The 14,441-nt window shown below is 38.8% G+C and overlaps 1 protein-coding gene across 12 annotated transcripts in view; it reads left to right on the plus strand.

The window, feature by feature from the left end:
* Positions 1-14,116, plus strand: part of MAGI2 (membrane associated guanylate kinase, WW and PDZ domain containing 2) — a 722,750-nt gene extending 708,634 nt beyond the window's left edge. For 7 of the 12 annotated variants that reach the window (XM_027730036.2, XM_027730038.2, XM_039383526.1 and 4 more), the window contains one exon: positions 11,094-14,116. In XM_027730036.2, the coding sequence (XP_027585837.1) occupies positions 11,094-11,896 (803 nt within the window). In that variant the 3' untranslated portion in view covers positions 11,897-14,116. The remainder of the gene's footprint in view (positions 1-11,093) is intronic. The other 5 variants (XM_039383530.1, XM_027730044.2, XM_039383532.1 and 2 more) reach the window with 3 other exon arrangements.
* The last annotated feature ends 325 nt before the right edge of the window (positions 14,117-14,441 follow it).

A 14,441-nucleotide genomic window follows, 5' to 3' on the forward strand; every position in this document is an offset into this window, starting at 1 on the left:
TGGGTGCCTATAGTTATTTCTGTCTTATAGCAAATTTCTATTTTAAAAGATATGTAGAACTCTTACATAGGTATCTCTTGATATAGAAATAGAAAACACAGTTTTGAAAAAAAGAGGGACACTTGGGAAGACATTTTCAGTTTTGGGGTAATGTTTTTGAGCTCCAGAAAATCACTACCTTTTCCTTACTTTTTAAATGCAAAAATACTGTGTCCTTTCCATAGTCCTAAACAGTCTTTAGCAATTACTCTCCCAGTGGCTTTGGCCAGTCTATCTGAATACCCTCCCCCAGGCTTCCCCCATCTGTATAACAGGGATAGTAATATTTACCTACCTATCTCATGGGAGTGTTATGGGGATTAATTATTTAATGCTTGAGAAGCACTTTAAAGATTAAAATTCCTAGTCGACTACTCAGTATTATTGTTAAAGCAAAACCTCACTAATCCACACTCATTATAATCCACACCAAAATTGGCAGTGTCCCCCCACATCTGAGCAAAGATTTAATAATAAGGCTGTTGAGCAAGTTCTCTTATTACTGAGGCTTAATTATTATAATATAATATTCTGGAGTAGATTTACTAATATGGTGTAAAGTGTAGATAATTACAGCTAAACTCCAGTGAATAAAACAGATGAACAAATATTATCCCTGGTTTTGCTCACATAAAGTGGCAAGCAGACTTACCAGTCAATGAGGGGAAAGTCCCACCCACAAATCTTTTTCCAACATTTCTTTTCATGACTTCCTGTATTTCCATCCAGCTGACAATACTAGAAGATAATACAGGACCTGAAAGAACACAACCATCCCTCTGTCTCCACAGCATCAGTTTTTTCTTTTCTTCCTGTAGTCCAGATAAATAGGGAAAGCAGGAATTCGGTAACACTTCCTGTGTCTTTGCAGCTTGCCATAGGATTAAGTCCAGTCTTCTGTTGCAGCATAATATCCCAGAAAATTCCTCTCCTGCTGCTCATTTCACAGTCCCTCGCATTTGCCTCAAGCCCCCAATTTATAATAAGACTTCATGACTGCAACTTGTTCTTAAACATAGTTAGCTTCCCTACATATCTGCAGCGGTATCCTTGCCACAGAAAGCTATGAATCGAAGGGAGCAACATGAAGGCACAAGCCATTATTCCTGTATCAACTAATACAGGAATATTCCTGTACCATCCAGTCAAGATGTATCAGAAAAGCCTTGCCAGTAGCCTGATGCTGTGATGCCCAAGACTAAATTAAACTAACAGGGCTTCTCATGACTTCTTGTCATTGGCATCAAAAATATGATGAATATAAATGATCACACAGAGAGTGTCACAAGAAAGCTGTTATTCCAACCATTAGTGAGGTGAAGGTAAGCTATGCCCATGGAGATTTGCAATTGGTCTTGCCTCTGCCCTTCTTGTTCCACCATCCCAGAGTGCAACTCCTGGATGATGCCTTGTGGCCCATCTGCAGGGAAAGGTTACTAGAGGTCGTGGCCTCTATCAGATTTCTCATTGCTTGTTACTCCTAGCTTGGGAAAAAACCCTTAGGAAATGAAATGCATATGTTTTTTACTTTGACAGTATGAGGTAACTGTGATTCTCCAACCGATGCTTAACAAACATGACCATAGAGCACGTTGTATTTTGTTGAGCAACAGCAACACATATGCAACCCAGAATTTTGAACATCTGGGTTTTCTAACGCCATGTAGTTTGTGTTTACTCATTAGGAGCTGAATATTGCAACGTGACATTCATTTATTTGTGCACTTCCATCTCATTATTTGGTTCTCAGATAAATTTGTTTCAGTGTCCCAGAGATATCAGATACCACAACAGCCCCGACAGCAAGTGTGGTCCCAGGGTCAGCTCTGCACCTTCGCTGCCTAGAGCCCCTAAACTACTTCTACGGCTTCTACCCTAAGCAGAACACGACTACTGGTTCATGAACTTTGTGCCCTGAGTTCAAACTAGGTTGTGTGTTTTGCTTAAGTTGCTGCTGAGCTTGTAAGTGAGAACCTCAGTGCCTGCCAGAAACAACTGTCTAGGGACATTTCATATACAGTCAAAAGGCTCTGACTTCCTCACTTATTAAGTAAATTTTATATATTATCTACATACTTTTAGTAGTGACAGCTATTTATTGACCTGACAGAATGTGTTGCCTACTGTTAACACTCATTTTAGCTGTGATAATTAATAATTTTAATATTTAACTTTAATTATATGTGTAATATCCAACTCTTCAATTATTCAGTCTCTGCAGAATGTTTTTCATTAATACCACACATCCTATTAACATATTTATGAACACCTTTTATGACTTAATGTGGCTTAATTCTATTAATAAAAACTAATTTTAAAGTCATTATCTTTTTTAATTATACACTAACTTCCCATGTAGATTTTCCAGCTCCAGCATGGCTCTGGAAGAGAACCACTGAGGTTTCTGCAGTTCTACTCTACTGGCTGACCACACAGAAAAAAATAAAACCTTCTTTGCTGAAGGGATGAGTTTCTTTTACCTGAATAGCTGTGATCTGATAAATATGTGAGATGATAAATATATGAGTGGTCACAAGGACCTAGTGAATGATAATGTGTGGTTAGGGCAGCATCACTCAAGACTAGCACTTAAGTTGTCCACAGACTTAACATTGCCACTGCAGTGAGGAGCTTGCAGCAGGAGATAAAAGCACTGTACAGGCTGCAGCTCTTCCTTTCAGCTTCTTCAGTATTACTGAGTAATCCTGCAACATTTATGCAGATAGATTAACTTGATTCAAGGAAAAATCAAATCTGCCAAATTCACTCAGATAACTGAGCGTGATGATTTAAATATTTAAAGGATAGGATTGTTTACTATATTCATATCTATTGAATAAGCTAAACTGGGTCTTGGAATGAGAATGTGTACTCATAATCATCTGCCTTTAAGATTCACAGCCAGAAGACTATTACAGTAAATTAGTAAACTGATTCACTAAATTAATTTACCTGTTTCTGAAACACAACCTGTTTGTAAGTGTGGCTCTTTATTTTTTCCCCTCTCCCGTTCTGTGCTTTGGCTAACTTTTCTCTGCATAGAAAAAATACCCTTTTCCATTCTTGCTATTGCAAGGGCAGTGTTAAATCTCAACCCTGTTATAAGGTGTAACTGATGTTGTTGGAGAGATCCAAATGATGTAGAGATTGGGTGCTATTACAAAATCACAGGAAACTGCTTATGGATGTGATTTATTTTTAAGCGGTGAACAATGGCAGAATAACACAAAAAAACTGGTATTCCAACCATTAATGAGGTGAAGGCAAGCTTTGTCCATAGAGGGGTTTGCAATTGGTGCTGCCTCTGCCCTTCTCACTCCACCATCCCAGAGTGCAAGTCCTGGATGATGCTTTGTGGCCCATCTGCAGGGAAAGGGCTAAAGCAGCACCCCAAGTCCCGGAGACATCCAGTCCACTGCTCTCCAGGGCAGAAACTTTGAGTGTTTCTGAATTCATTAACCATCTCCTGTATTAGGCTGAAATGTCTCAGGCCACTTACTTGCAGTGGCCTGTGTTTGCTAAAAAGGGCCTGATGTGGAATCATGGGCATAGATCTCTGTGTTCATCCCCTCAGCTTCGATCCACAGCCTCCAAAAGGGCTTCCCATAAGGAGCTCCCCAACACTAGTTGTGTACATGTTCAACAGAAGAGCCCACGTCTATTTCCAGAGGTCTTTTGAGACACCTCTCTATGACTCTGTGAGGCAATTAAATTATTATCTCAAATGGGAGGGATTCATCAGTAAAATACTGATGAAGCAGGGCCATAATTAAAGAACTAACTCAGGGAAAGGAATTTACTGAGAATGTCCTGGGTATAATAATGTAGGATCAAAGCCAGTGCAGAATAAGAATACGAACTCTCCAAGTCAGGTCAATCACTTCCCATGTTTCTTTGTTAACCATATTTAAAGAATATGTTACATAAAAAAATTGAAAAGTGCTTTCATCCATAGTGCTTGCTACAGATTAAAGCAAACACAAATCAATGCGTGTGGCTTTCTTGTTTCAAGAAAACATTCCACATTTTTCTAAAGGATTTTTAAATTTTTTTCCTTACAGAATACAGTTTTGCTTTCTCTGCCCCAAGTTTAAATTTTCCCTTTCTCTCTTTTCCCTTAGCTCGAAAACCAAGCAACATCTCTTGAGCTTCTCTAGATTTGGTCTTTCAAGCATAGCTAACAATCTGCTCTTTCTGAATTGTTGTAGTAATTCTCAAATTAGATCTCTGAAAATGAAAGCATTTGTCTAAAAAAGTCTATACCAAGTACAGAAAAGGTAATAAAAGTGAATTTTACCTAAGCTGAGATCATTCAAAGCCTCATCAGATGGCCCTTGCGAGGACTCTGTGTAAGGACCATATCTACTGTAAAAATATTTACGGCATCTTCCATTTAATAATTAGGTAAAGTATACAATGGAAAATGGATATAATGAACTCAAAGGAACTAAATTGTTGCTCATCAGTAATGATCAGTAACATGAAAAGAAGTAGGGCATCAGAGTATCAATGGCACTGGGAACTGAGCCAAGCAGGATGTAGAGTTGTGCTTCCCAATGTTGGAATAGGTCAGTGACTGAATTTTCGGGATGTAAAATTAAACATCATTTACAGTGACATCTCTTCAGTGCTTGTGGACGTCTGTAGAAGCCATGCCACCAATAGTAGTTGTGGTGCCCATCTCTTCCAGTATTTGACCAGTGACAAAAATAAAAATGCATGACTTTGGTGACAGAAAGACTAGGTCTGGCATTGTTTCATACTCCAAGTGTCAGTCTTTCTTAATGAATCATTCTACTTTTGTGAAAATGCTGAGCACAAAATTTAAAAGTAAAAGATGTTGGGACTGAGATGCATGTTTGTTTTCCTGTAATCTTTCATGGCTTTGTTAACTAAATCTGGTTACCCTGACCAACCATCCTCAAACCTTGCAAAGACAAATGTGTCAAGCCAAAAAAACCCAAATTACTAGAAAGCAGAAAGATTCTACTCTTGAGCAAAGCTACATTTAAAGTTACATTTTATAAAATTCTCTAAACATCCAGAGTCTCCATGAGTCACCAGTCTACTAAGTACAAACAGGCAAGCAGTATAATGAATGGGGTTACATTGAGATAGCAGTGAATTAAATTAGATTTTCATTGCATCAGAAACAAAACTTCAAAATACTAAACTGATCACTTAACTGCATGTGAGGGAAAGCAGAAGTAGTTCATATACTAAAAAAACTGAATATAACCTGGATTTATTTTTGTAAATGTATTTGGAATGTGTGTCATTTCTGTACATAGAATTATCACTTTGCACCCATAGCACACTACCATCATAGCTTAGAAAACCATAGGAGCAGTGCTAATGATGGAAAGGCTATCCCACTTGGATGTGTCCACACTGATTGACCAAACAAAGGACCATATCACAGCAGAAGGTGCCTAAATCCGTTGATGTTTGCTTCCGGAGCTATTGGTGTTCAGGGATCTGAATGGGGATGAGTTCAGTGAAAGGGGAGACAAGTAAAGTGTAATTTTAAGCTAAGCAAAGTGCAATTTGTGAGAAAACATTTGCATAGCATATTGAATAATTAACAAGAAGTGCAAGTTTATAGCCAGAAGTACAGGCAGCCTGTAAGGTGGGGGCAGAGCCCATTGCCAACTCGCTTTCTGGGAGAGGCTGGGGGAAAGGGTGGCATATAGTGTCACGTTTCCATAAAGCTGATAGCTGGACAGAAAGTACCAAGGGTTCTTCTAACCATCAAAACCTTAGAGAATCATTTATTTCATGAGACAAAGGGTGCTGTATGTCTAGATTGTGGAAGTTCCAGGATAAAAGATTAAAGATTCTTTACATATTCTGAAATATCCCTCCTCAGAGAGTGTTAAAGAAAAGCTGCAGGAGACCAATGCAATCAGGAATATCAAAGACATGTCAAGCTATAATGAGAAAGAGCCAAATGCATTCCTGATGTAACACTGCCAACATTAGTGGATACTCACCAGGGGACGATTTGTCCCATTTTTGTTATTAGCAGCATCTGTAAGAACTGTTTGCTACCTCCTGGCAATCCATAATTTCAGACAAAAAATGGGGCGGGGTGGGGGGGAATAAAGCATCATATTTTTTATTTAATCAAAATCTCTTTGATTCCCTAGGAAAATAATTCTGGGAAGATATGAGAACAGCTGCTTAGACATTGCAGAAAACATTTCATTCAGACTAATGAAAGCATTCAAAGCTTTAATATATTGTACATTATTCACATAATTTGAAAATTAAAAAGGCAGAGATTCTGTACATAAGTAATAAAATGTGATATAATTTTTACTCTTAACATTACTATGAACTATTCAATAAATTAATATTAATAGTTTATTGATAATTATATCAAATGAAAAATCACACGTCCTTGATAAACTACCAAGCAATTATTTGAAATATTTTGATGTTAGGGGAGAACCTATCCACAAATCAGGGCTCCAACCTCTTTTGACCTGAGATCCTGACAGAGTAGATAAGCACAGCAAGACTAGACTTAACAGAATCTTAGAAAGGCAATCTGTAAGGAAAATATAAGTAATGCAGGAAGTTAAATAAACTTATCAGGAGGCTGAGCTCTTTTCTCTGTCTTAGTACCTAGGCAATGCTCAGAAATTAAGATGGGCAGAGCTCTCTTCTCCGTTAGCAGTAAAGCCAGGTTTCTTTTGTTAGTGATTCAGACATAAGACATCAGCAAGCACTGAATCCAGGTAGAAGAGTGAGCTTTAGTTAAGAGAGTATCAAATAGACACATGAGAGTGGTGCCCTCATTTCCATTCCATTGAACATGTGTAAGCTGACATAGCAAAACAAATAATTTGTGTATGTGGCAGTTCTACCTCAAAAAAAAAACCCTTTTGATGGAAAACTGCTGCTCCTGGTGTTTTCCCCTCATCACTCTTCTTCCAAAATGGCTGTGTTCATCTCCTACTTGTCTTCCCACACACTCAAGATCTTGTGTCTGTGGCGTCTCTTACTCAGTTAGCAATTTACTCCTTGCCTGGGAGTTATGCAAACCAGGTCATAGGTGAGTCATTCTTACACATCCCATGGAGAAGTGCCACCAACCCGCATGACAGTAGCTTGTGGAACCTAAAAACCACCCAGAAAACACCTACTAAATTACACCAAATGAAATGCTATCACAGTGACAGATTATGGTGCTGCTCCCAGCTCATTTGTTTTGTCTAAATTAGTAGGTCAAGGGAGATTTTATCCCTTCAAGGAAGGGAGGAAGGCATCTATTAGCCTTCAGTGAGATGTATACCTTTGAAAAACAATTTCTCTCACAATAAGGATGTTATCCATGGTGACAAAGTCAGAAACAAATTTAAAACTACATTGTCCCTAACTCTTCCCAGCAGTTTCAACTGAATGTGATATTCTTCTCATATGCTTGCAAGTTGTTTGGGCATTCGTAGTTCATGCTCTATTAAACAGTTTCTCCCAGAAGTAAAAGGATAAAAAAATAAAATCGGTGCTCTGTCTCTATTTTAGAATGTTTACAAAATCCTTTGAGATATGTTGGAATAAGAGACAGTAAAAGTAGGTTATGTTCACAATTAACATAAAGGTTTTATAAAAAAACTTTAGATCAACAGAAAAAATGTTCTGAAATATTAATAACCTTTCTAAAATGCAGCTAGAACCTGAGTATAAGCATAAAGAGAAATTATTAATTCAGCTGCTCTGCAGGATAACATTTTGCATTTTTCTCCTGTTTGTATTAGTTATGGAAAAGCAATCATTTTAGAGCTGGTTGAACAAGTCCAAATGAACCCTTATGGCTTGAACACAGCTCTTTAAAAGGTTTTTCTTTTGAGCAACAAATTACTTATAGTACTGCATTTTGCGCTACTCTGGTAATTTTTATATTTTCCCATAATGTTCAAACATTAGAGGGAGGTCGCTTACAATACCCTCACATCAGTATTCTCCTCACTAGCGAGTGACATATTGCAACAATAGCTTATTGACATTAACTTCTACTAAGGCTGAGGATGACTTTCTACATAATGTTGTTTCATTTGAAAGAAAAAGCAGGTTAGGTTGGGTTTGGCTCTGTCAGATTGATGGTACTTAAACCTTAAAGAACGTCATTTGGTTCTTACTTGCAAGTGTTGTATTGCCACAGAATATAAATGATAGTTTTATTTCAATTTTTTTCCCCAACCACTGGAAATACAGACTATTTTAAACATACTGCAGCCAGTGACCCACCTGGGATTCTCCTACAGCCAAAATTCCCTTAAAGCTGTGGCTACCAGTTTTCTTGCTTAGTTGGCCAAGTTGTCCTTTTTTTAGGGTTTTCTGGGGGAGAGATAAGATCCAGTAATGCAGTAATGCATATAATATGGCATATTCTAGTTTATAGACGCCTATATTTCACTTTATATATTTCATGCCTATATATCACTATACATAAGAGATACACTGCTTCACTTTTGTTGAAGTACACTGCAACCTGCTACAATTTCTCACTGCAATATTTGGTTGTTTTTCTGTCCCCTTTAAAAAAAGAAAATATAAGAAAAAAAAAGAAACTTGTCTAGGAGGACAGCCCATTAATAAATCAGTTCTCTCATCTCTAGGGAATAAAACAGCAGGCCACTCACCCCCAGGTCTCTTCCCTGAGCGTCCCAGAAATAACTGGTACCATATTGTCATTCATGCCTCAGAGGAGCCACAAGAGGTGTTTTTTCCACCATTCTTCTCAATAGTGGCCCTCTGGCTTGTCCTCCCTGAGGAGGAACAGCTGATTTGAGCATAGTGGCACATTTTCCACAGAGGCAATCTTGTTACCTGAAAGCATCTTGCTGTTGCAGGCCATTTGGTGTTTTTACTGGTGTACAGCTGATACTACCCAAAGTAACAAGCTATTTCTGTAATCAGAGGCTCTCAAAACCTAGGACAAGACTGGATAATGGCCCACTACTCTTCACTGCCATTCAGTGAAAAACAACATCTCATGGACAACTGGGAAATAAGACTGTAATTAAGAAATATATTGGTCAGGCCAACCCTCAGCACCACCTCTACCCTCTGGACAAGTGTCAACGCCATGAAAAGTACAAACTTAATTTTCTAAAGCTCGGGGTGGCTTCTTCAGAGCTGGCTCAGGTACCTTGCTAGTGAACGCAGGCGGCTTTATGCTGAGACCCAGGATAGTTTTAGTGACTTGAGCCCCATGCGCAGTCCCTGATTCAAGTGTTAAACAGAATGGGATCCCCTGGATTTCAGATCGAAAAAGAGCCAGGGTAGGGTCTGCGCCTCCCCCATCGGGCTATGGTCTTGTACCAGGGTAGTGGTGCTGAAGAGCAGAAGTAAAGAACAAGCCCATCAAAGTCGATGCTTTCTGTAGGCAAACTCTTAGGAACTGATCACTCTACATCCATGAGCCTTCCTTTTATCTTTTTCTTGCTCAAGTGCCAAGCAGGGAGCAGATGGTACATTACTCAGCCTTAACTGGAGGGTAAGAAAGTGTGATTTCTTTTTTTTTTTAAATTCAGTTGAGACCCTCAGCCCATTTAGATTCCCAGCTCAAGGTTTATTTGTCTTACACAGAACGTGTACTTTCTATCCCTCTCAAATGCTAATCCTCTCCACACATATGCTCATTATGCAAAAGCATATGACAGATACCATCTGGGAAAATAAATAGCTCCTCAGCTAACAGTGCTGCTCCTTCCCTTTACGTCAGCCCCCTCACTATTGTCTCTCCTATTTTTATCTGCAAGACAGCAATTACTCAATCCAACTATTAACTTAAAAGTGCCATTTTAGTCAAGCAAGCCACAGATCCCAGGCTGGGCAGTAAAACCCATTCTATTTTTCAAGATGGGCATCCTCATGAAAATTTGAAAGCAGCTGTAGCACTGAGAAAAATACACATTACCTTTCAAAGGGCAGTTGATATCACTGAGAGATACTAGTCCTGACCTGCAGAAGTCCATGCTTGTTTTTTTAGCTGGGTGGTTACATTTTGTCCCACATGAAATATGCAGCTCTTGCCAGAAGTTCCACCTCGTTTCCATGGATTCCTTGTGATAGTCCTTTGTCTCTGACAGATTATTGCTCATACCATTCAAAGACAGGCAATGGTGCTAAACAGAGAATGACATAAGCCAAGTTCAGTGATTTCTCTAACCTCTGTGTAGATGGGTAAGAATAGGAGTCATGCTGTCATTAATCATGATGGATTCATTGTCTGCCAGAATGTTAATCAAAAGAAATTAGGATGTATATGCATTAGAAAGGCATCTCAGAATGTTCTGATTTTTACCAGTGGATTAGGAAAATCATTGCAATTCAGCAAAGGAGATGTCTATTTGTCGAAATTAAACAGGATCTGCACGATCCAACCATATTGTGTTGAGGCTAAGTAACCAGGGGAAATTCAAAATGCACAACCAGGAGACTCAGCGGCTGACACTGTGATATAAAGGCAGAGTTTTGTAAGTACCCTATAAGAATTGTGGGGCCATAAACACTGCAATATTATATCTGTTTAGAAAAAATATGAGACAGAATTCAATGATGACCTTATCTGAGCTACAAATTCTTGTCAACTATTATATGCTTGTAGGGACATGTTTAATAGATGGCAGATAGTCTTTCTCATTTGTCCTCAGAGACAGCACTGATATTGCCCAGCTAAGAAATCCATTATAGAGCTACAAAAGAGGCAATTTGGTTTCATGAGCACGTGCCTTTATTATTTTAAGAATAATTTAACATAGGCAGAGGAAAGCAGAACCTGTGTGGAAAAAAAAAGACCAGGGTTTTCAGCATTTGCAGTTACGAGCTTCTTACTTCTCCTGAACTTTTTTTTTGGTGGAGACATTATTTTTGTTTTCCTCCCTATTGAATCCACTGGGAGTTTCACCTCACCTGAAACAGAGGGGTTTAAGTCTGGTATATGGTTTGGTTATCAGTGTTGCTCAGAATACATGTGCATGTGCAATATACACCCTGTGCTGCTGAATACACCCTCAACTCTCTTCTCTTTGTTGTTACAACAGACGAACCAAACTCCTGGAGTGCTCCCTCTGCCACCTCCCCAGGTCTGCCGGAAGTAGCTCTTTCCCTCGAAGACATAATCTCACCATTATCTTCATCACACATAGCCCCACCCTCTGACCCTTCTCACCAGATAAGCCTAGAGCCAACATGGGATATCAAGAGGGAACATGATGTAAGGAAACCAAAGGAGCTTTCGGTGAACGGTCACAAAAAGAAAAGGTTAGGAGAACAAAGAGAAAGGTCAGCAAGTCCTAAAAAGGTAGACAGGTCAAAGCATGAAGAGGCTTCTTGGAAAGGATATTCAGAAAGCAAAAATAAGACCACTGATGGTGGCAGGCCCACCTCAGAAAGCAAAGCGGTGGGACACAGCATTATGATCGAGGCTGGTGCAAGAGAGCACGTGTGTGCTGGAACCAGCAGTGATGAACAGTTTGGGAGGCTGAGGAAGCCAGAAGGCAAGAGAGGAGGATCTCTTAGCAAAAAAGAAGATCACAGATCCACAAACATCAGTGAGAAGAAGTCAGCTGCAGCACCTGACCATGTCAAGATCGATACAGGTGCTACCAAGACGTACAGTAGCAACCGCTGCAGCTCGCCTGGAAGTGATATGGACCACAGCCAGAGGGAGCCTGATGGGAAACCCAGCGAGTTCCCCAGGAAGGGACATCTCCACTCCATTAGCACTCGCAGCACCAACACCACAGTTCGAAAGGCAACGGTCTCCCCAGGGCCATGGAAAATCCCTGGCTCAGATAAGCTACCTAGCGTCCTGAAGTCTGGTACTTCTGCCATGAGCAGATAAGCAAGGGACTGTTGCCCTCTAACTGTCTCAAACTGACGCAGAACATTCTTCTTAGTTTTTGTCTCACATTGGTTTGTTTTAATTTATTTTAACTATCACACATATACACAAAGCATTGAGGAATGAAAACATTAGTGTGTAATTCCATGACAATGTGCACAGTATCTAATAAGTTCAAAAGCATATAGTCAACACAGAGATTTAAAATCGACCCTAAAGTCCCAGTTCCATTTTAGGGACTTTGGCAGCTATGGAAGAAACCAAAACACTATGAAGGACGGTACATCAGAGAAGGATAGTGCAGTGTAGCTTTAGCATTTTTTTCCCACTGCATGAAGGACTTGAATTTCATTCAAACTTTATATCAAGAAACTGGAACAAGTTAGAGCAATCACAAACTGGAACATCGCCTTAAATAAAACTGCACGGAGCAAGCTGAAAGCGAGAGAGGATCTTTTCGTGGAGTTAAAATGTTGTAAATAAATTGTTCTCGACATATCTAGACAGGGGTTAAAGGGTTTCTTTGAAGCATCTTTCGGGACTGTACACCCATGACACGTCTCCACTGTTAACACTTTGGGATAGTCCATGTGGTACCCCGTAGCATAGTTCACTGGGCGCTAAGGGAGGAGTGGGGAATCCAGTGGATTAGTTTCTGTGATACCATTTCTACTGCCATTTTTGTGAACAAACCATGTTTCTGTACATTGGAAAGGAGTTAGGGTGGAGTTGTATTTGAAAATTATTCTCAAAAGCGATTTATTACAGGTTCCCCAAGTACTGTGAGGTAGCACACAAATCAATTGGTCAGGCTCAAACCCCAGATGTCTGCAAGGCCCTTGTAATGAAAGGAGGAGTGCTACAGAGAAAAAGCTGCCGTTTCCTTAAGGAAAGGCCTTTCCTTCCTGCAGAAGATGATAGCATCACTTATCAACAGTGCTTTGTTTCATACCCATCCACATTTATTTAGGACACTGTCACCTTTCATCCCCTCAGTTTGGCAGAGCAGGTGCCTTTCAGGCACATGTAAACAATAATTAGACTGGTTTCTGAAATACAGTTGTTGGTGTCCTCATTCAGTAAATTCAATATATTTCCATTTTTAAAATTGTTTCCATTTTATCATTTTTTCCCTTTCTCATTTTTTTTTTCTTTTTGTCTTTTTGTTTTTATCTTTCTTGCTTGTCTGTTTTGAATTTCAAGCCTTAAGTGCCAGGTAAACATTCCAGTCTGCCTTCACAGGAAATAACTCCGAGTTCAGTCAATCAGTCATTATCTTGTTTCAAAAAGATGCGTGTGTGTCTGTGTAAGTGTGCATATGCTTATTCGTCTGTCAAAATTAAAACAAAATCCTGGGCAATAATACATTGGTAATTTAAAAAAAAAATCATAAAGCTAAGTACTGTCAAAAATTCGTATTTAAAAATTATTGTTCACTAGCAATCTTAGTTCCTCACATGCTCTGCTGAAAAACTAGATTGAGATTGGCTTTGTTCCAAGAAATTAGCACATTACTGTATGTCTCAAACATTGCACTGGACTGTGAAATTTATAGACATGTTTCTTCCTGTCCAATTATTTGAAAAGCCTCAAGTCAAGGATTTTGCAGCTTTCAAACTTTTTTTTAGAAAGAAAAATCCATTTATAATTTCTAAAAAAGCACAAGTCCATGTAGCTGTTTATAAAACTCTTATTTAATGGGAAAAAAATAAATCTTTAAAAATAAATCTTTATCCCCTGAACTAGAATCCAATATAATTTGCCATTAATTTATTGAATCTGATTTTGGACAATGCTTCTGTAGTGTAGATGCACGTCCCAGTATCTTATTTTTATGTATAAAGAAAGCAAACAATGAAATCTGAAAAACAGTTGAGATTATGCTTGCATAAACTCTAATTTGCACAGTTCACAGCTACTCCTTGTGCAGTAATTGCTTTATGCGGCTGTAATCGATAACCTGTGAAGACAGCACATCATCTAAACCCCATTCCAAATAATATTTCTGTGTAGTGTTAGCTGTGAATTTACCCTGTACAGCTCTATCTCTATAAATATAATTCCATGTATTAATAGTCACAGAAAGGCTGTAAGTGAGCAACTATTTTTATGAAACGCACCACTATGGATAAATTAACTTTTACAGAAATCTTGTTTACTGTATGATATTCTAAACCACTGTCAAATAAAATATATATCCAAAAATCTTTCTTTTTTCAATTGTATGTAGTCTGTGTTAATTTTGAGTAACAAGTGTTACCCTGAGAAACAATCATTTTCATGCATATAAGCAGAGTTAATTAGCTACTGCCTTACAAAAAAGGAAATGATCCATTTTGATTTCTTATTTCCAAAGAATACAATTTATGAATATAGATGTAGGTGACCAAACAAATTCCATAATGGCAAGTTAAGGCCTATGAGCTACACAAACACAGAGAAATGTATTCCTTGGTGGAGAAGCCTAAACTCTTATTCTCTTTCCAGTCCCAGGAGACACAGGGGTAGTAGACAGACTCCCAGCACTGAGAAACAACTTCTGAGC

The sequence above is a fragment of the Pipra filicauda genome, unplaced genomic scaffold (assembly GCF_003945595.2).
Source record: "Pipra filicauda isolate LSUMZ 115617 unplaced genomic scaffold, ASM394559v2 scaffold314_size1190085_pilon, whole genome shotgun sequence".
Taxonomy (NCBI): domain Eukaryota; kingdom Metazoa; phylum Chordata; class Aves; order Passeriformes; family Pipridae; genus Pipra; species Pipra filicauda.